Below are 22,240 nucleotides of genomic sequence, written 5' to 3' on the forward strand. Positions count from 1 at the left end.
GTATAACTCAAACTTTATGCCATATGAATAACATCTCCAAATTTTTAAGATAAAGATTACCGTAGCAAGTTCTAGGTCATGCGTAGGGTAATTCTTCTCATGTGGTTTCAATTGTCGAGAAGCATAAGCAACCACCTTGCCATTTTGCATGACGACACCTCCTAACCCAGTACCTGAAGCATCAGTGAATACCACATATGATTCATCGGTATTAGGAAAAGTGAGGGCAGGCGTCGAAGTTAATCTTTCCTTCAATTCTCTAAAAGCTTTTTCGCAACTATCGTCCCACATAAGCTTTACTTCTTTTCTTGTTAACTTTGTCAAAGGCATAGCAATTCGTGAGAAATTCTCTACAAAGCGACGACAGTAGCCTGCCAACCCAAGAAAACTTCGAACTTCAGTGACATTCTTTGGTCTTTCCCACTGTAGAATAGAGTCTATCTTCGCAAGATCAACAGTGATACCATCTTGAGAAATAACATGGCCTAAGAATTTGACTTCAGTCATCCAAAATTCACACTTCTCTTTCTTAGCGTATCATTGATGATCTCTCAATGTATGTAATACTATTGTCAAGTGTTCAGCATGATCCTCACGTGTCTTAGAATACACCAAGATATCATCAATGAATACCACCACAAACTTATCCAAGAAAGGTCTAAAGACTCTATTCATAAGATCCATAAATGCAGCAGGTGCATTCGTTAACCCAAATGGCATTACCAAAAACTCAAAGGGTCCATACGTGTCGTGAAAGAAGTCTTAGGGATATCTCCTTCCCTAATCCTCAATTGATGGTAGCCTGACATCAAATCAATCTTTGAAAAGAACTTTGAACCACCAAGTTGATCAAATGAATCATCAATCCTCCGTAGAGGATATTTGTTTTTCATTGTCATCTGATTCAACTTTCTATAGTCGACACAAAGTCGCAAAGTCCCATTAGCTTTCTTGGCAAACAAGACTGGAGCTCCCCATGGAGAAGTACTATGTCTGATGTAACCCTTATCCATTAACTCCCCTAATTGTTTTTTCAATTCAGCCAACTCTACAGGTGCCATGCGATAAGGCACAATAGAAACTGATTGAGATCCGGGAATTAAATCAATGCAAAACTCGATCTCCCTATTAGGTGGTAACCATGGTAAATCCTCTGGAAACACATCCGAAAAACCACTAACCACTAATATCCAGGGAACTGGTCTAAATTCCTAGACTCATCATCGATCGCAAACAGATTCCCATAACACTCTAAGTTTCTCTTTCAACCTAAGCATGCCCTTAAGATAGGATTTTATCTCACTGCATTCATGTTGGCTCGATAAACAATGAAATCACCACTAGGGGTTAAAAGAGTCACTCTCTTGCGTGAACAATCCACAATAACTTGGCATTTAGACAACCAATCCATATCGAGAATTACATCAAATTGCCCCATAGGCAACACTAATAAGTTCCCAGATAATTTGCGTCCCTCGAATACAATACAAACTGACCTACATATGGTGGATACCTCACCGTGTCCCCCCATAGGTACACTCAAATGTAACGCAAGTATGTTGATTTAACAACCTAAATATGAACTTCTAAAACGATATGAAATTAAACACATAAGAGTATTAGAAATCTTACAGTGATTGCAGCGGAATATATATGTCTCCTCCCACTCAGATCTCTAACCCTTGATTCCTTTCTGTAGCAGAGTATAATCAAGATCTGAGCCCAAAAGTCCTTCTTTGTTGTCTCTGAAATCTACACAGTCTTCCTCACTATGATTGAGGTATTACTTGATGTGTGTGGGCACTACTCTAGCACTCATACATTTCGAAACAGTGAAGGAATAGAGAGAGAGAGGGTGGGGGCTCACAGAGAATTTTTTGAGAGAAAATTCTTTCAGAATAATGCTGTGAAAAGGTTGTAGAGATGTGTGAAACTCTGAAGCCTTTGCCTTCTATTTATAGAAGACCACCAAGGGCTATGATTGACATTTTGAACTGAGAAAATCAAAGGGAAAAGGAAGGTAAAGGGGCCGGCCTAGGCAATGTGGAAACAAGGCTTGCCTCTTTTCCAACTTTCCTTTTCCTACACTTGATAGTTTCCCTTTTTGTGAAAAATTGCCAATTCCATTGTTCAACCATATTAATGATAAATCTAATTATTTAATAATTAAAAATAATTATCAAATAATATATTATTATTTATTTTATTAATAATGAAACTAATTAAAGTTTCCTAATTAATAAATATGCCCTTCAAAATCTCTATTTACTGTTTTGCCCTTAATAAGTGCTAAATTCTCAAACTGACAAGTCTATCTTGAGAATTTTTAATTGATTAATTAAAATCAATTAAATGAGTCCTACAAGTAATATCATGTCAACTAGTGAGGGGACCATGGGTCTATATATCCTAGCTTCCAATAAGCAGATATAGAATTTACCACTTAAATTCACTGACTTATTAATTCTTCGTTGAATCCACACATAGAACTCAGAATTGCACTCTCAGTATATAGAATGCTCTATATGTTCCACCATATAGACACATTATTAGTTATCCATTGTTATAATCCTAATGTGATCAATGATCCTCTATATGGATGATCTACACTGTAAAGGGACTTAAATTACCGTAACACCCTACAATGTATTTTATCCTTAAAACACTTAACCCTGTATAAATGATATTTCAACTAAGTGAAATGAGTACTCAATCATTTATCTCGTTTGGTTAAGCTCGAAGGAAATCACCCTTTGCTTACTATTCGCCAGATAGAAGCTATAGATTCCATATTTATGTTAGCGCTCCCACTCAATTGCACTACCGTGTTCCCAAAATGTATGTATTGCCCAGACTAAAGTTTTAGGCTTAACTAACAAATCAAAGAACACGAATAACACTCTTGAAATTAAGCCTAACCATATCAGGATTTAGATCATGTGATCTAGGATCAACTTATGATATTGAATTGAATAGATGTTTACGGTAAGTTTCAAAATCTAATTCAAAGTTCAATATCGGTCCATTCCAATGCATACTCCATGCATCCAACCTGAGCTTTACTTTAACCTATGTTCTGGAAAAAACATAACATTTCTCCAAATGTAAGTAAACTCTGTTGTAGATTGTCATATCAGTGAAACCCAGTTGTTCGATAAATCTAGGAATACTTTATTCACATAGTCATGTTTATTTTCCACTGTGTTGACAACACAATAAACATGTTCAAGTATGTGAAAAGGGTTTGGATGAATTTATAAATCAAATAGACAAGCAATTGATTAAGTGAACCAAAACATACACAAGTGAATGAAAAATTACTTCTGTTACTTTATTGATATAGAATAATCTGGATTACATTGAAACAGAGTTTTATTTAGGGCATAAAACCCAACAAACTCCCACTTGCACTAATATAAAACAAATCAGTACATTTCAATTAATCCTAAATTCTGACGGTGCTTTTCGAATGAAGTTACTGCCAAGACTTTGGTGAATGGATCAGCCAAGTTATCCTGCGTATCCACTTTCTCCACCAGTACATCCCCTCTTGCCACATATTCTCTGATAATATGATACTTTCTTTCTATGTGCTTACTTCTCTTGTGGCTCCGAGGTTCCTTACTGTTGGCTATAGCTCCAGTGTTATCACAAAGCAGGACTAGAGGCCTTTCCATTCCAGGAACTACACCAAGACTGGTGAAGAACTTCCTAAGCCAGACAACCTAACTGCTTCAGCCGCAGCTATGTATTCTGCCTCCATGGTAGAATCCGAAATTGCAGTTTGTTTAGCACTTCTCCAAACCACTGCTCCACCCCCAAGAGTAAACACCATCGCAGATGTAGATTTCCTGTCTTCAAGACATCCCTGGAAATCTGAGTCTATATAGCCTAAGGGATTCAAAGCACCACCCTTGTAGACTAATACATAATCTCTTGTACTCTTTAAGTATTTCAAAATATACTTAACCGCGTTCCAATGTACCCTTCCTGGATTTGACTGATACCTGCTCACGATTCCAATCGCATAGCGGATGTCGTGTCTAGTGCATAGCATAGCATACATTAGACTTCCAAGCTATGAAGCATAAGGAATTTTTGCCATGTCTTCTATCTCTTGAGGATCAGTAGGACACTGTTCCTTAGATAGACAGATACCATGTCTAGAGGGCATGTTTGCCCCTTTGGTATTGGTCATGGAAAATCTCTCAAGAACTTTGTCAATGTAAGCTGTTTGAGAGAGAGCAAGGGATCTGTTCTTCCGGTTTCTGACAATCTGAATACCAAGAACATAGGCTGCCTCACCCAAGTCTTTCATGTCAAATTGAGTGTCAAGCCATTCCTTGATGTGAGTCATTTTCTTGACATTGTTTCCAATGATCAAAATGTCATCAACATAAAGGACCAGGAATACTACTACTTGATTTTCCTTGAGTTGGTAAACACAGGGTTCATCTTCATTCTAATGAAAGCCGTAGGTCTTGATGATCTCATCAAACCTTTTGTTCCATGATCGAGAAGCTTGCTTAAGCCCATATATGGACCTATTTAATTTGCAAACTTTATTCTCCTGCCCAGGAAGAACATAACCTTCTGGTTGCTCCATATAGATGGTTTCTTCAAGAAGCCCATTAAGAAAGGCTGTCTTGACATCCATTTGCCAAATTTCATAATCTAAAGCGGCAGCTATGGAGAGAAGAATTCGGATGGATTTGAGCATGGCAATAGGACTAAAAGTTTCCTCATAGTCCACACCTTCTCTTTGGGTATAACCCTTTGTTGGGAATTATTTTACCAGGATCTTAGATCTACTCACAAGTATGTTTATTAACATCCTAAATATGAACTTTCTAAAACGATAAAATAAACACATATAAAGTTAAGAAAACCTTACATTGATGCAGCGGAATAAATGTCTCCTTCCACTCAGATCTCTAACCCTTGATTCCTTTCTGTAGCAGAGTATAATCAAGATATGAGCCCGAATCTCCTTCTTCTTCAAGCTTTGATCCTTCACAGTCTTCCAATCTATGATTGAGTTACTGCTTGCTGTGTGTGGGCACTTACTCTTTCACTAGGGTCACGAAAAAGATGAAGGGAAAAGAGAGAGAGAGATTTCGGCCAAGGTAGAGAGTGAGGAAGGCTCAGTTTTCTGAAGAGAGAAATTTCTGTCAGAAAGCTAATCTGAAAACTTGTGTTTTGACTGAGCCATCACTTTCTATTTATAGGCAACTACTAGGTCTAGGTTTAGAATTATTTGGCATTAAAATAATGAAAATAATAATTTGAAAAATCAACATTAAGTGGCCGGCCACATGGTGTTATTGGGCCTTACTTAATTTTGCAATTTTATCAAATTTTATCTCTATTTTCTCAAAAACGCCAATTTTCCAATTCTAACCTTTTAAATGCCAAAACTAATTATTTAATAACTAAAATACATTATTAAATAATATTGTCATTTAATTTAATTATTAATTAGACATATAAATTCTATTAATAAATAAATAAACCTAGAAAACTCTTTTCCTTACAATTTCACCCCTGCTTAGTGAAAATTCATAAAATTAGACATAGTCTAACTTTAGAATTATAATTGATCAATCACGAATCAATTAATGAGTCTTACAAGCAGAATGTTCTCAACTAGAATGGGGACCATGGATCTATATGTTGAGCTTCCAATAAGTGAACCAAATTTACCAAGTAAATTCCTACTTATTAATTCTTCGTTGAATCCACTCTTAGAACTTAGAATTGCACTCTCAGACTTATATAGAGCATATTGTATGTTTCACGATACCAATATACTATCTCATCTAACCATTGTTATAATCTTATTGTGATTTAAAGATCCTCTATATAGATGATTTACATCGAGATGGGATTTCTTTTACCGTTCTCACCCCTCAATGTATTTTGCCCCTTAAAACACTTAGCTACCTGTAAATGGTGTTCAGTGATCTAATAATTAGTCAGTTAAACAAGAGCTCATCCATTTACTTCTATTTGCTAAGCTCGAAGGGAATCATCACTTAACTTCTATACACCAGTAGAAGCTATAGATTCCATATTTATGTTTAGCACTCCCACTCAATCATACTATCATGTTCCCAAAATATACGTGTCACCCTGACCCAAAAGTAGGCTTAACTAATAAATCAAAGAACATGAATAGCACTCCTGAGTTGAGCCCAAGCATATCAGGATTTAGATTCTTTTTAATCTTAAGATCAACTACTGATATTGACTTGGAAAGATATGTATAACGGTAAGTTTGTAATATCTTAACTTAGTTGCAATATCGGTCCAGTCCAATGTATACTCCATACATTCGAAACTAGTATACTTTACTAATGTCCTGGAAAGAACATAACACTTACTCCAAGTGTAAGTACACATCATCGTTGATTATCACATTAGTGTAAATCCAATAACACTGATGAAACAGGGACCAAAACTTTTGATTCATATGATCACAATCACATTCCACTGTGTTGACGATACTGTAATTGTGAATAAACATATGATCTGGATTTAACTGATTTTGTGTGTATGAATGTAATAAACATATTAAACATGTTAAACAACTAGCATGTAGAATTCATGCAAACATCAATCACTTCTAATTTCTTTTATTGATAACTAATCAGATTGTAAAGAGTTTTATTTAGGGCATAAAACCTAACAAACTCCCACTTGCACTAATATAAAACAAACTGCGCAAATAGGTCAATCTGATGTCTTGATCTTCAGATCAAGTGTAGTATATTTGAATCCACCCAAACTTCTGGAAACTAGTTCATAAAAACACTTATGAAACATCCTTTACTATATGCTTTACTCATCAAGGGATATTGAAATCTTTACTGTTTTAAAAGTACATCTGAATTAACAGAAGACATATCTCTCATATTTTAAAATATGTAATTGAGATAATACAGTGTAGACTTTTCTTCAGTGATATAACTTTCTGGTATTTTCGAATAGACCAAGTTATAGTTCTTCTCTGGTAGAGCTTGAATTATTATACAATAATTCCTCCACCCCCAAAGTAAGCACCATCTTATATAAATCGAAATTAGATGGTGAGATACAAAGACAACTGATACACAGTTCCTTAATAGCTGACATATAGATCACTTTCATAAATCCATCTTGAATATCTTCTAATGTTCCCTATTTGATTACATCTCAGATAGCTCCCACTCAATAGCATATGTCTGGTTAAATAATACTTTTAACCTCTGATTGTTTAGAGAGTTACCTAGTTGTGACTTTTGTATTAGTCTTAAAACTTTAAGTTAAGACTAAGTCATCAACTTAGCAGACTAGTATTTGAAGTGAAAAATACATGCCAGAGATAAAGTAATCAAAATTAAGATACCATAAAATTTTATGAGGATTAAGAATTCTTGGTTCAAGTCATTCGAATGGACTGAACTAGAGTTCTTTATCTTATTCTCATAATTCTGATAAGCTATACCTATCCATGAGAATGGTTAGATTTGCTTTTCAGTAGTGTTCTTAAGTACCTATCACAATTATCAACCTAATGAAGATGGGTATAGAACTTTAAAATTCTCCCACTCAATTAAGGTAGTGTGAAACTTTAACAAAGAACTTTCAAAGGTATCAAACTTTTACTTACAACAGTAAAATCGAAATGGAACATATAATCAAGATCAAGAATTTATATTGACAATAGCTGACTCATTATATTACTTCCATGTTTAAACAAGATATGTGTTTCATAGGGAATTGTGGAATGGACTCCACCCCTAAGAATATACATGTAGGGTACTATGGATAACCTCCACCCCTAAGTATATAGAGATTATGATCCACCCCTAAAGGTTGTAAAGATCATGATTCTCTTAGTGTGATAGAGTTTATGTGGAGTTGAATACTATCCAGAGTTCATTAGATATAAAAGATCGTTGAACTGCATAGTTTTCTTAACTTTTCTCCACCCCTATCAGATCATAAGATCTTTTTATTAAACAAATTCTTAATAATTGTATGAGAATTAACAATTATTGATAAACATAGAAATAATTTCTAGTGTTTATATAATATGACTCTATGAAGAGTTGTAAATATTATAGAATTTGCATCAATAATAAAAACACTTACACATACAAACATACAAATATAATGTGGTAATAATTGATGAAGATAAAATTAAATGAAGCTCAATCTCATAAATTGCAATAGGGAATTTCGAAAAAAATAAAACTTTATTAATAAAAAAATGTATTGCAACAATATGAGAAAAACAGGGATAAATATCCCTAACTAAAATTTGAAATCCAAATTGTCTTGAAACTAAAACAATTAATTCAAAAATTGAAGAGCTTCATCTTCATCTGGACGATTTCACCCTTGGTCCAGCTTTCTGATCCAACTCATCTGAGTTCAAGTAGCTTGGCCTATAAGAAGAAGAAAACAAATAAACAAAGTTAGTCCAGAATCATAAATCCAATTGGATAATAATTCACTAAAACTCTTAAAGTTTATAAAAGGAAATACCTTGATTCTTTGCAAGAAGTTTAGGACATTGGGGTTTCCAATGACCTTTTTCATTGCAGTGGAAACACTTTCCTTTAAGTGTAGCATCACCAGAAGGAGCAGCCTTTTTCATGGCTTTTGTTCGCTTCTTGGTGTTCTTCCACTTCTTCTTCGATTTGGGCTTTGAAGCAGAGGCAACATTTGCTTGAGGTTTTATCGTCCCATTACCATTACCAGGATTATGAGGTTTACTCCCTTTCTTCTTGGGTCCTCCAATCAAATTTTCATAAGTTTGAAGGTCATTGACTAATTCATGAAAGTCAATTTCCTTCTTATTCATGACATAATTTGATGTATATGGTAGAAATGCTGGAGTCAGGCTATTCAAGACAAGACTAACTTGAGTAGCACTGTCCATTTCAGCACCATGATCCTGGGCTTCTTGGAAATAACTGGACATGAGGAGGACATGATCACGCACGTTTTGATGAGGTTCCATCCGTGCGTTAATGTACTTCTTAGTCGCGTCAAAGCGTGACTGAAGCGATGCCTTACCGAATAGCTCATTTAACTTCGTCATAACTTTAGCAGCCTTCTCGGTTTTAGAAAACCGAGTTTTGAGGGTGTCAACCATGCTAGAAAGCATAAAGTATAGAGCTTTGTCATTTGCCTTCTGCCAACGCTCATACTTTTCTTTCACAGCTTTGGATGCATTATCCCCAGGCACTTCAGGTGACGGCTCAGTTAAAACAAACAAGGTACTTTCTCCTATGAGAGCAATATTAATGTTCTCATTCCATTTCTTAAAGTTAGATCCATTCAGCTTATTTTCAGTCAACAGTGATAACATGGGATTTATTTTGACAAAACAGGATACTACAAAATAATAGAAATCAACAAATTGAAATTAAATAATGGTTTAGCACACAAAATCAATTCATAAATTATAAGCACATAGCAAGTAGGAATGATATGAGAAAATACTTAAAAAAAATCAATCCTAAATAATTTCCAAGGTTTTCAACAAACTGATATCAGTGTCCCGTTTAGGCGAGAGTCAAAGCTACCATCCATTGAATAGAGTTGTCAGCTCATCTAAAATGTTAAACATTCTAGCAACCTTTTATTCGATCAAGATCAGAATCCAGCGTTGTCCCGTTTAGGCGAGAGTCAAGGCTATTCTATCTCATGAGCTTCTACCATTGTTTCGCAATTTGCAAGTCAAATATGGTCGCCACCATTAGGGTGATCTATACCATATAAAACACTTACAAACCACTTATCATGCGAGATTAAACGGTGCGAAATTGCTAATGAACGTTCCTCCATTAGGGAGGATTACTCACTAAAACAAACGCGGTGTAAAACCCACAATGGAGATCGAATATCTAAATAATAATAAAGCTCATTGTTTAAAATGTATTTTCTTTATTATTCTAATAAATAAATCTCATTAAATTCTATTTAAGAATTAAAATTCAAAAAATAAGAATTTAATATAATATTTTTAAAATTATACTTAGATGGTGATTGAAATAAAATTAATTATTTCCATCTTAGTAATAATCTTAAATATAAATATTAAGGAAATTAATTTAAGTTGAATTAAATAAATAATTAGCAACTTAAAAATTTCCTTTCAGAATATATTTATTGGGTTCGAAAATTTAAAGTATATAAAAATACAATTTTCGAAAATAATAAAAAATAGAAAAGAAATACTTCAAGCAAAAATATCACCTATCTAGATTTTCTTTTGACTAGTTAATTCAATTTCTAATAATATATATATATATTTTAAATTCATTTATTTTAAATTAATCAATTAAATGGAAAAATCATTGATTGTAGTTGGTCCAAGAATTAATTAAAATAAATAATTAATTTACAACCCAATCTATTTTTCAAAATAAAAAATTCAAAAATATTGCATAAATAAAATGCAAATTTCGAAATTGATTAATAAAATAAAGAAAAAATATATATTTTGAAAATTATTTAAATTTAAGTTGAAAAATTAAATTTCAACCTAAAAATAATTTTCTATTTAATTAAGTGTCATGAAAAATCAATAAATATTTAAGTATCATGATAAAAATCAACTTAGATATTTAGATTCTTCAAGTTAATTAAATGTATTAAATTCAAGAAATAATAATTAAGTGTAGAGAAGGCTTAATTATTAATTTCTATTTAATACTAGGAAAAATATACTTAATAAAATTGTACCAAAATTAATTATTTAAATAATTAATTTCACAAAGTATGATTTTCCTATTTAAGTATTAGAAATAATAAGTAGTCTAGAAATTACTATCTAGAAAATATCTTATTTGACTAAGTATCTTTTCAAAATTTGAAAAATATCTAATTTAAGTTATATAGAAAAAATCTAAAACTTAAATAATTTCAAATCTAGATTTAATTAAATATCACAAATTAAGTTGTAACAACTTAATTTGAAGATATCTTTTAAAGTTAATATTTGAAAAGATATTAACCAAAAAATATCTAAGATATTCCATTTCAAGTTAATATTTGAAAAGATATTAACTTAAAAAATATCTTAAGAATATTTAATAACTAATGCCTAAGATTCCTCAACTTGATTTAAAATTTAAATCAAATATTCAAATTTAAGTTAAATAAGAAAAATCAGTTGATACAACTAATTTATAACTTAAATAGGAATATTTAATTAAATAAGCTCCAGAAAGAATCTTAGTTAGTTAAAATTCTATATTTAATTAAATACAAGAAAAATACAAATAGTTTGTCTAGAAATAATATCTAAAACTAAAAGTGTTTTTCTTAAAATTAACTTTAAAATATTAAAATGAAAAATAAATTTTCATATATTTTAAAAGTTAATTATGTTGCTAATTCAATTTTATTAGGTCAAACTAATATAATTAACCTAGTACAGTTATTTAAATCAGGCAAATGGGCCTTCACAATTGGGGTATTTCATGTGAGGGGTGCTGGGTTTAGTATGTCGTACCCACTTCTATGGCACCCAACTCTCACACAAGGCCCAAAAGAGAGGAATTTAACCTTAAAATGAATAACTGTTATTAATTGAATAGGTCCAATAACTAAATGGACCTAAATAAAATCTATCATGGTGTGACATTTTATTTAGCAACAACCTATATGCATCTATATTAAAACAAAATAAACATATAGGCTCACACAGGCACACTTTGGATGGATCCTATCATGTTGCTAGGTCATACACAGATGAAAGAAGATTGTAAAATTTACCTGTTACAAATTATTAACTTGACCAAGGGAGCCATCAGATCATTAGATCTGGCAAAAGTAACCATGGCTATTTGCAATCAAGTAATAATAGGTTTTTAAAACTTACACACAAGCTAAAAACACATACTCCTGCAACAAGGTTAGCTGGATAGTTGGAAGTAGGATTTATTTAATTTTAAATAAATAATTTCGAAAAAATAAATAATTAAAAAAATATATATATTTTAATTTTCGAAAAATAAAATAAAATAAAAAAAATATTTTAATTTCGGAAATAATAATTTAAATTTCGAAATTAAAAAAAATATTTAAAATTAAACCTACTTTTTGAAAAATTAGGTTTCAACCAACCTAAATATCATTTCAAAAATTTGCTAACTACTTTTAAAAATTAAATGTTATTTTAAAAATAAAAATTAAATAAAAAATTAGAAAAGATAAATAAAATATATTTTCAGATTTTAAATTTAATTTAAATAAATAAAATAACAAAATTTAAAAGTTAGTAAAATATCTTATATCTATTTAAAATTACATGATTATAAATATCTTATTTTAAATTTAAATAAGGTCAAAATATCTGAAAAGATTTAATTAAAAAATCTTAAAAGATAAGATATTTTTAAAATATCTTAAAAGATAAGATATTTTTAAATATCTTAAAAGATATTATAAATATCTTAAAAGATAAGATATTTTTAAATATCTTAAAAGATATTATAAATATCTTAAAAAATCTGACCTTAAATTTAAAAAAAAATATAATCAAATTTAAAAATAAGATAGATTTTTTAAGCAAAAAGATAAATACTAATTCTATTCAAATTCAAATTACACTAATATCTTGAATTAAATTAAAAAAAATATATTAAATTAATTCAAAATGATAATTAGAATTGAATTAGGAATAGTAATAGTATATATACAAAACCATACAAAAAATTGGAAGTTAATTCATGAAAAAGTATGAAAAATTGAAGAAAAAAGAAAAAATTCGAAACTGTACGGACAGTCCTGCGATCGCAGGAAAATATCAGCACAGCCCCGATTTTGTCTAATCTTCAAAAAATCATAACTAATTCAAATAAAATCCAAATTGAGTTCTGTAAAAGGCTAACTTGCTTAATTTTTTCCATACTATCCAATAAAAATAATTCCAGAAACGAAATCACAATTATTTTTCACGAAAATTTCACAAACATCAATCAATCATCAAATAACACTCAATACAACATGATACCATCCAAAGAACATACAAACAATCGTTTTAAAGTCCAAATTACATGTAAGTAAATCAATTACCATGGCTCTGATACCAGTTGTTGGGAATTATTTTACCAGGATCTTAGATCTACTCACAAGTATGTTTATTAACATCCTAAATATGAACTTTCTAAAACGATAAAATAAACACATATAAAGTTAAGAAAACCTTACATTGATGCAGCGGAATAAATGTCTCCTTCCACTCAGATCTCTAACCCTTGATTCCTTTCTGTAGCAGAGTATAATCAAGATCTGAGCCCGAATCTCCTTCTTCTTCAAGCTTTGATCCTTCACAGTCTTCCAATCTATGATTGAGTTACTCGCTTGTGTGTGGGCACTTACTCTTTCACTAGGGTCACGAAAAAGATGAAGGGAAAAGAGAGAGAGAGATTTCGGCCAAGGTAGAGAGTGAGGAAGGCTCAGTTTTCTGAAGAGAGAAATTTCTGTCAGAAAGCTAATCTGAAAACTTGTGTTTTGACTGAGCCATCACTTTCTATTTATAGGCAACTACTAGGTCTAGGTTTAGAATTATTTGGCATTAAAATAATGAAAATAATAATTTGAAAAATCAACATTAAGTGGCCGGCCACATGGTGTTATTGGGCCTTACTTAATTTTGCAATTTTATCAAATTTTATCTCTATTTTCTCAAAAACGCCAATTTTCCAATTCTAACCTTTTAAATGCCAAAACTAATTATTTAATAACTAAAATACATTATTAAATGATATTGTCATTTAATTTAATTATTAATTAGACATATAAAGTCTATTAATAAATAAATAAACCTAGAAAACTCTTTTCCTTACAATTTCACCCCTGCTTAGTGAAAATTCATAAAATTAGACATAGTCTAACTTTAGAATTATAATTGATCAATCACGAATCAATTAATGAGTCTTACAAGCAGAATGTTCTCAACTAGAATGGGGACCATGGATCTATATGCTGAGCTTCCAATAAGTGAACCAAATTTACCAAGTAAATTCCTACTTATTAATTCTTCGTTGAATCCACTCTTAGAACTTAGAATTGCACTCTCAGACTTATATAGAGCATATTGTATGTTTCACGATACCAATATACTATCTCATTTAACCATTGTTATAATCTTATTGTGATTTAAAGATCCTCTATATAGATGATTTACATCGAGATGGGATTTCTTTTACCGTTCTCACCCCTCAATGTATTTTGCCCCTTAAAACACTTAGCTACCTGTAAATGGTGCTTAGTGATCTAATAATTAGTCAGTTAAACAAGAGCTCATCCATTTACTTCTATTTGCTAAGCTCGAAAGGAATCATCACTTAACTTCTATACACCAGTAGAAGCTATAGATTCCATATTTATGTTTAGCACTCCCACTCAATCATACTATCATGTTCCCAAAATATACGTGTCACCCTGACCCAAAAGTAGGCTTAACTAATAAATCAAAGAACATGAATAGCACTCCTGAGTTGAGCCCAAGCATATCAGGATTTAGATTCTTTTTAATCTTAAGATCAACTACTGATATTGACTTGGAAAGATATGTATAACAGTAAGTTTGTAATATCTTAACTTAGTTGCAATATCGGTCCAGTCCAATGTATACTCCATACATTCGAAACTAGTATACTTTACTAATGTCCTGGAAAGAACATAACACTTACTCCAAGTGTAAGTACACATCATCGCTGATTATCAGATTAATGTAAATCCAATAACACTGATGAAATAGGGACCAAAACTTTTGATTCATATGATCACAATCACATTCCACTGTGTTGACGATACTGTAATTGTGAATAAACATATGATCTGGATTTAACTTATTTTGTGTGTATGAATGTAATAAACATATTAAACATGTTAAACCACTAGCATGTAGAATTCATGCAAACATCAATCACTTCTAATTTCTTTTATTGATAACTAATAAGATTGTAAAGAGTTTTATTTAGGGCATAAAACCTAACACCCTTGGCGACCAGTCTAGCTTTGAAAGTTTCGACTTCGCCTCCAGCACCTCTTTTCTTCTTGTAGACCCATTTACATCCAATTGGACGAAAATCTTCAGGTGGTTCTACATATTCCCAGACTTTGTTCTTTTTCATGGAATCCATTTCTGAATCCATACCGGCTGACCATCGCTTCCGTTGCGGACTTGCCATTGCCTGTTTATAGGTCAATGGGTCGTCATCAATACCGTCACCAACGACCATATTGATTTCACCATCCAAGCCATAACGAGATGGTTTCGTAGAAACCCTCCCACTACGACGAGGAGGGGTGACTTTCTGAACAGAAGCTTTAGTAGTAGTTTTCTCAGTTGCTACAACTGAGGGAGTGGGATGTTCCTCTTCTTGAGTAGAAGAAGATGGTACATTTGAAGGAACAGTATCTGTGAGCATTTCCTCTAATACAATTTCACTTTTCGGTTTGTTGTCTTTCATATAGTTCTCTTCAAGGAAAGTAGCATTTGTAGAAACAAACACTTTGTTATCCTTGTGACTATAGAATAGTCCACCCCTAGTCTCTTTAGAATTTCCGACAAACATGCAAACCTCAGTTCGCGATTCCAGTTTTCCTTCTTTCTTTCTTAAGACGTGAGCAGGGCACCCCCAAATCCTATAATGGCGTAAACTAGGTGTGCGACCATTCCATAGTTCGACGGGTGTCTTAGGGACTGCATTAGATGGAACAACATTTAAAATATCGTTTGCCATTTGAATAGCATATCCCCAGAAGGACGTAGACAGAGTTGAGTAACTCAGCATAGACCTAACCATTTCTAAGAGAGTGTGATTTCTTCTTTCTGCAACTCCATTCTGATGTGGAGTGCTAGGGGCAGTATATTGGGATTCAATTCCAAGTTCAATTAAATGATCTTTGAACTGCATATCCATATATTCTCCACCCCTATCAGTTCGCAAGATCTTTAATGTTTTACCTAATTGGTTTTGAGCCAAAGCATGAAATTCCTGAAACTTTTCAAACGTTTCAGATTTCTTTTGCATTAGGTAAAGAAAACTATATCTAGAGAAATCGTCAATGAAAGTGACGAAATACTCATAACCTCCTCTGGCTTTTACATTCAGCGGTCCGCAAACATCTGAATGTACTAACCCTAGGGGTTCTTTGGCACGCTCTCCCTTTGCAGAGAAAGAACGTTTGGTCATTTTTCCTTCTAGGCAAGACTCGCGATGGCGGTTCTCCTAAGACGACATTTTTCAATGGACCGTCTTTGGTTAGCCTATTGAGTCTATCAAAGCCTATATGACCTAAACGTAAATGCCATAGATAAGTTTGATCATCATTATCAATCTCTTTTCTCTTAAGGCTTCTAGTTTAGCTGCATTGAAAAGTTCAGTATTTAGTGAGATTTGAGTATCAGGTCTTAAAACATAAAGCCCTCGTTCCATGTTTGCAACACATATATGAAATCCATTACGAGAAATTGAACAATTTGAACTCGAAAAATTCAATATATAAAATTGTGTCTGTAAACATGAAACACTAATCAAGTTTCTACTAAAATTAGGAATATATAAAACATTCTCTAAAAGTAAAAACTTCTTAGAATTAAACTTGATTCGGGTTGTTCCTCTTGCTTTAACTGATACCAACTCGCCATTTCCAACTTTAAGCTTTAACTCATCTGGGTGAAGATTCTCCCAAGTTTCAAGCAGCTGCAATGAAGAACTCACATGGTTAGTAGATCCAGAATCAACAATCCAGGAGGATTTGTCGTTCTCTAAAACACATGATTCAAATACAAAAGCATCACCTTCGTTTGAATTGTCTAGAAGCCTGGGACATTGTTCTTCTTTATGTCCCTTTCCATTACAATTCGCACATAGAACATGATGTCTGATAATTGTACTTGAAGAAGCAGCTTTGTTGGAGCCCTTATGCTTAATCTTCTTCCTCTGATTAAAGCTTGCAATGCTAGGAGGTCTCATTGCAATCAGATTCCGCTCATGGGCCCTCAACTCAGACTCGAGTTTGTCCATGTCGGAGGAGTTAGGATTGTTCAATAAGTAATATAGAACAAAACTGTTATACTCCTGAGGAAGACTATAAAGTATGAATTTTACCCATTGTTCCTTTGATAAATCAATTCCTAGTAGATTTGCCTTTTGGAATTTCAGATTCATCAACAATAGGTGCGAGTTAATGCAACTACCAGGATGCATTTTCACACTATTGAGTTCTTTTGCAAAGATACTGACTAGGAGTGGATCGGGATGAGGGTTATTCATATTGGCACTACAACATATCAATAAACAGAAGTAAGGTTTTGGTTCTATAAATTCATACACAGGTTCAGAAAACAAATAATCACTTATGTTATAAAAATACTAAATCTAACATAGTTTATTTTCCAAGGTTTCCAACGAACTGATACAGTGTCCCGTTTAGGCGAGAGTCAAAGCATCATCCATTGAATAGAGTTGTCAATTCATCTAAAATGTCAAACATTCTAGCAACCTTTTATTCGATCAAGATTGGAATTCAGCGTTGTCCCGTTTAGGCGAGAGTCAGGGCAATTCTATCTTATGAGCTTCTACTATTGTTTCGCATTCTTATAAGTCTTACATAGTCGCCACCATTAGGGTGGTCATGAACCATATAAATAAACCTATAAGAATACTTATCTTTCGAGATTAAACGGCGCTAACTTGCTAATGAACGTTCCTCCATTAGGGAGGATTACTCACTAAAACAATAGCTATGTAAAACCAACAATGGAGATCGAATTTCTCTTTGATTAAAGCTCATTATTTAAACATGTATTTTGTCTAATAATTTATATTCCATATCTCAATAATGAAATATTACAAATTAAAGTAAAAACTTTAATTAAATTTCAAAAATGGAATAATTCTGAAAAATATCTTATTTAAGTTGTTTAGAAAATCTAGATACCCAACTTAAAATATTCTTCAAACAATGACTTAATTAAATATTACCAATTAAGTAGTAACCACTTAATTTAGAAGATATTCCATTTTAAGTTCCCATATTTAGAAAATATCAACTTAAAAAATATCTAAAGAATCTTAATGACCAATTGCCAAAATTCCTCAACTTAATTTATAATAGGAAATTCAAAAATATTCAAATCTAAGTTGATTTGATAGATTTAACTAAATCTCAACTTAAATAGGAATATTTAATGAAATTATAAAATTAAGATTCAGAAAGAATTTATATGGTTATAATTCCATATTTAATTAAAAACAAGAAAAATACATATAGCTTTCCAGAATATGACTATTCAAACTATGTTTTTCTTAAATTAATTTCAACGAACAATGAAATTAATTATGTTGCTAATCAATCTTTTATTAGGTCAAACTAATATAATTAACCTATCACAGTTATCCAAATCAGGCAAATGGGCCTTCACAATTGGGGTTGTTCATGTGAGGGGAGAGTTTGGGTCAGTATGTCGCACCCACTTCTAAGGCTCCCATCTCTCACACAAGGCCCAAAAGAGAGGAATTTAACCTTACAATGAATAACTGTTATTAATTGAATAGGCTCACAACTAAATGAGCCTAAATAAAATCTATCAGTTATGATATTTTATTTAGCAACAACCACCTATATGTATCTATAATAGAAATTAAACATATAGGCTCACACAGGCATACACATTTGGATGGATCCTATCATGTTGCTAGGTCATACACAGATGAAAGAAGTTTGTAAAAATTACCTGTTACAAATTATTTACTTGATCTATCGTCAATTGAACCTTTGGTTAAAGTTAGATCAACTGATCTATCATCAAGTTAACCAAGGCAATTTAGATCAAGCAATAATAGGTTTTAGAAAACTTACAAACAATCTAAAACACATACTCCTGCAACAAGGTTAGATTTGGATAGTTGGATGTAGGATTTATTTAATTTTAATCATTTATTTCGAAAAATAAAAATAAAATTAAACCTACCATTTTGAAAAATTAGGTTTTGGGTAACCTAAATGTCATTTCAAAATAAATTGCTAACTTTCCTTTTAAATTTTATGTTATTTAATAAATTAAATAATAAAATAGAAAATGGTAAATACATACCATTTTCTTGTTTTACAATTTAATTTAATTAAAAATAACAAAATTTAAAAGTTAACAAAAATACCTTATTTCCTCTTTTAAAATTATCATGATTATTGTGATCTTATTTTAATTAAGGTTAAGTTACCAAAAAAAATTAATATCTGACCTTAAAAAAAAAAATAATCAAATTTTAAAGGAAATAAGAAAAAGGTAAGCAAAACTTGATTTTTTTTCCTATTTTCAAAATCAAATTACATTAATATCTAAAATTAATTTTAAAAATTAAAATTAATTTATTTCTGATAATTAGATTTGAAATTTGAAAAACAAAAATCAACATACAAAACTACACAAAAAATCGGAATTTAATTCCATGAAATAGCATGAAAAATCGAAAAAATTGAAAAATTGGATGAACTGTACGGATGGCATGCTGTGCATGGCCATCCGCGCGCGGATCTGGGTGCATGACCGAGAGATCACGGCGCAGGGAGGCTGCAAGCAGCCATTCCGCGCGCGTGATCATGTTGCTCGTCACCCCAATTTTTCCAATTTTCAAAAATTCATAACTAATTCAAATTAAATCGAAATCGAGTTCTGTAAAAAAGTAAATTGCTTAGAATTTTCTAAACTATCCAACAAAAATAATTACAGAATAAAAACAGTAACCATTTTTCCCAGAATTCACAAACAACATTCAAACATCAATATGACACTCAAAGCAACATGATACCATCCAAAAAAAAGCAAATCGTTTTAAGTCCAAATTTCTTGCAAGCAAATCAATTACCATGGCTCTGGTGCCAGTTGTTGGAAGTTATTTTACCAGGAACTTAGATCTACTCACAAGTATGTTGATTTAACAACCTAAATATGAACTTCTAAAACGATATGAAATTAAACACATAAGAGTATTAGAAATCTTACAGTGATTACAGCAGAATATATATGTCTCCTCCCACTCAGATCTCTAACCCTTGATTCCTTTCTGTAGCAGAGTATAATCAAGATCTGAGCCCGAAAGTCCTTCTTTGTTGTCTCTGAAATCTACACAGCCTTCCTCACTATGATTGAGGTATTACTTGATGTGTGTGGGCACTACTCTAGCACTCATACATTTCGAAACAGTGAAGGAATAGAGAGAGAGAGGGTGGCGGCTCAGAGAGAATTTTCTGAGAGAAAATTCTTTCAGAATAATGCTGTGAAAAGGTTGTACAGATGTGTGAAACTCTGAAGCCTTTGCCTTCTATTTATAGAAGACCACCAAGGGCTATGATTGACATTTTGAACGGAGAAAATCAAAGGGAAAAGGAAGGTAAAGGGGCCGGCCTAGGCAATGTGAAAACAAGGCTTTCCTCTTTTCCAACTTTCCTTTTCCTACACTTGATAGTTTCCCTTTTTGTGAAAAATTGCCAATTCCATTGTTCAACCATATTAATGATAAATCTAATTATTTAATAATTAAAAATAATTATCAAATAATATATTATCATTTATTTTATTAATAATGAAACTAATTAAAGTTTCCTAATTAATAAATATGCCCTTCAAAATCTCTATTTACTGTTTTGCCCTTAATAAGTGCTAAATTCTCAAACTGACAAGTCTATCTTGTGAATTTTTAATTGATTAATTAAAATCAATTAAATGAGTCCTACAAGTAATATCATGTCAACTAGTGAGGGGACCATGGGTCTATATATCCGAGCTTCCAATAAGCAGATATAGAATTTACCACTTAAATTCACTGACTTATTAATTCTTCGTTGAATCCACACATAGAACTCAGAATTGCACTCTCAGTATATAGAATGCTCTATATGTTCCACCATATAGACACATTATTAGTTATCCATTGTTATAATCCTAATGTGATCAATGATCCTCTATATGGATGATCTACACTGTAAAGGGACTTAAATTACCGTAACACCCTACAATGTATTTTATCCTTAAAACACTTAACCCTGTATAAATGATATTTCAACTAAGTGAAATGAGTACTCAATCATTTATCTCGTTTGGTTAAGCTCGAAGGAAATCACCCTTTGCTTACTATTCGCCAGATAGAAGCTATAGATTCCATATTTATGTTAGCGCTCCCACTCAATTGCACTACCGTGTTCCCAAAATGTATGTATTGCCCAGACTAAAGTTTTAGGCTTAACTAACAAATCAAAGAACACGAATAACACTCTTGAAATTAAGCCTAACCATATCAGGATTTAGATCATGTGATCTAGGATCAACTTATGATATTGAATTGAATAGATGTTTACGGTAAGTTTCAAAATCTAATTCAAAGTTCAATATCGGTCCATTCCAATGCATACTCCATGCATCCAACCTGAGCTTTACTTTAACCTATGTTCTGGAAAGAACATAACATTTCTCCAAATGTAAGTAAACTCTGTTGTAGATTGTCATATCAGTGAAACCCAGTGTTCTGATAAATCTAGGAATACTTTATTCACATAGTCATGTTTATTTTCCACTGTGTTGACAACACAATAAACATGTTCAAGTATGTGAAAAGGGTTTGGATGAATTTATAAATCAAATAGACAAGCAATTGATTAAGTGAACCAAAACATACACAAGTGAATGAAAAATTACTTCTGTTACTTTATTGATATAGAATAATCTGGATTACATTGAAATAGAGTTTTATTTAGGGCATAAAACCCAACAATCAAATACTCCAATCAGAGTCCTCCTCTGAGATGGACTAAAATATTGTTCCCTGAAAACTTCCTCAAAATCTCGCCAAGTCATCACATCAGTTTCCATTGTCCTGGACAAGGTCTCCCACCAATCTGCTGCACCACCCTCTAACTTGGGCACAACAAAAGTAACTTGATATTCCTCAGGTGTTCCTATTGTGTTGAAATTTTTCTTTATCTTCCTGAACCACCTTTTAGCTACCATGGGATGTTGTCCACCCTCAAACTCAGGCACTTGGATCCGATGAAAGATTTGAAAATGATGACTTTGTCGAGCGGCAGGATCCATCTGTTGAGCGAGAATAGCTCTTAAGGCTTCGAGAAGGGCATTCATAGGGCATTCAGCTTGTGGAGGTTGGACATTAGCTTGAGGGGTGTCTTCTCCCACTGTTCTCCTTGTCTTCCTTCCTTTTGGAGGCAT

General features: G+C 32.2%; 1 protein-coding gene across 1 annotated transcript; it reads right to left on the reverse strand.

Annotated features, from left to right (window-relative positions):
- Positions 1-719: 719 nt before the first annotated feature.
- Positions 720-22,240, reverse strand: LOC115696688 (uncharacterized). Its single transcript, XM_030623578.1, has 2 exons — positions 21,797-22,240; positions 720-1,211 (listed from the first exon to the last, which is right to left on the reverse strand). The coding sequence occupies exons 1-2, from the start codon at positions 22,238-22,240 to the stop codon at positions 720-722; spliced, it is 936 nt and encodes a 311-aa protein (XP_030479438.1).

Source organism: Cannabis sativa, chromosome 7 (assembly GCF_029168945.1).
Source record: "Cannabis sativa cultivar Pink pepper isolate KNU-18-1 chromosome 7, ASM2916894v1, whole genome shotgun sequence".
Classification (NCBI taxonomy): Eukaryota; Viridiplantae; Streptophyta; class Magnoliopsida; order Rosales; family Cannabaceae; genus Cannabis; species Cannabis sativa.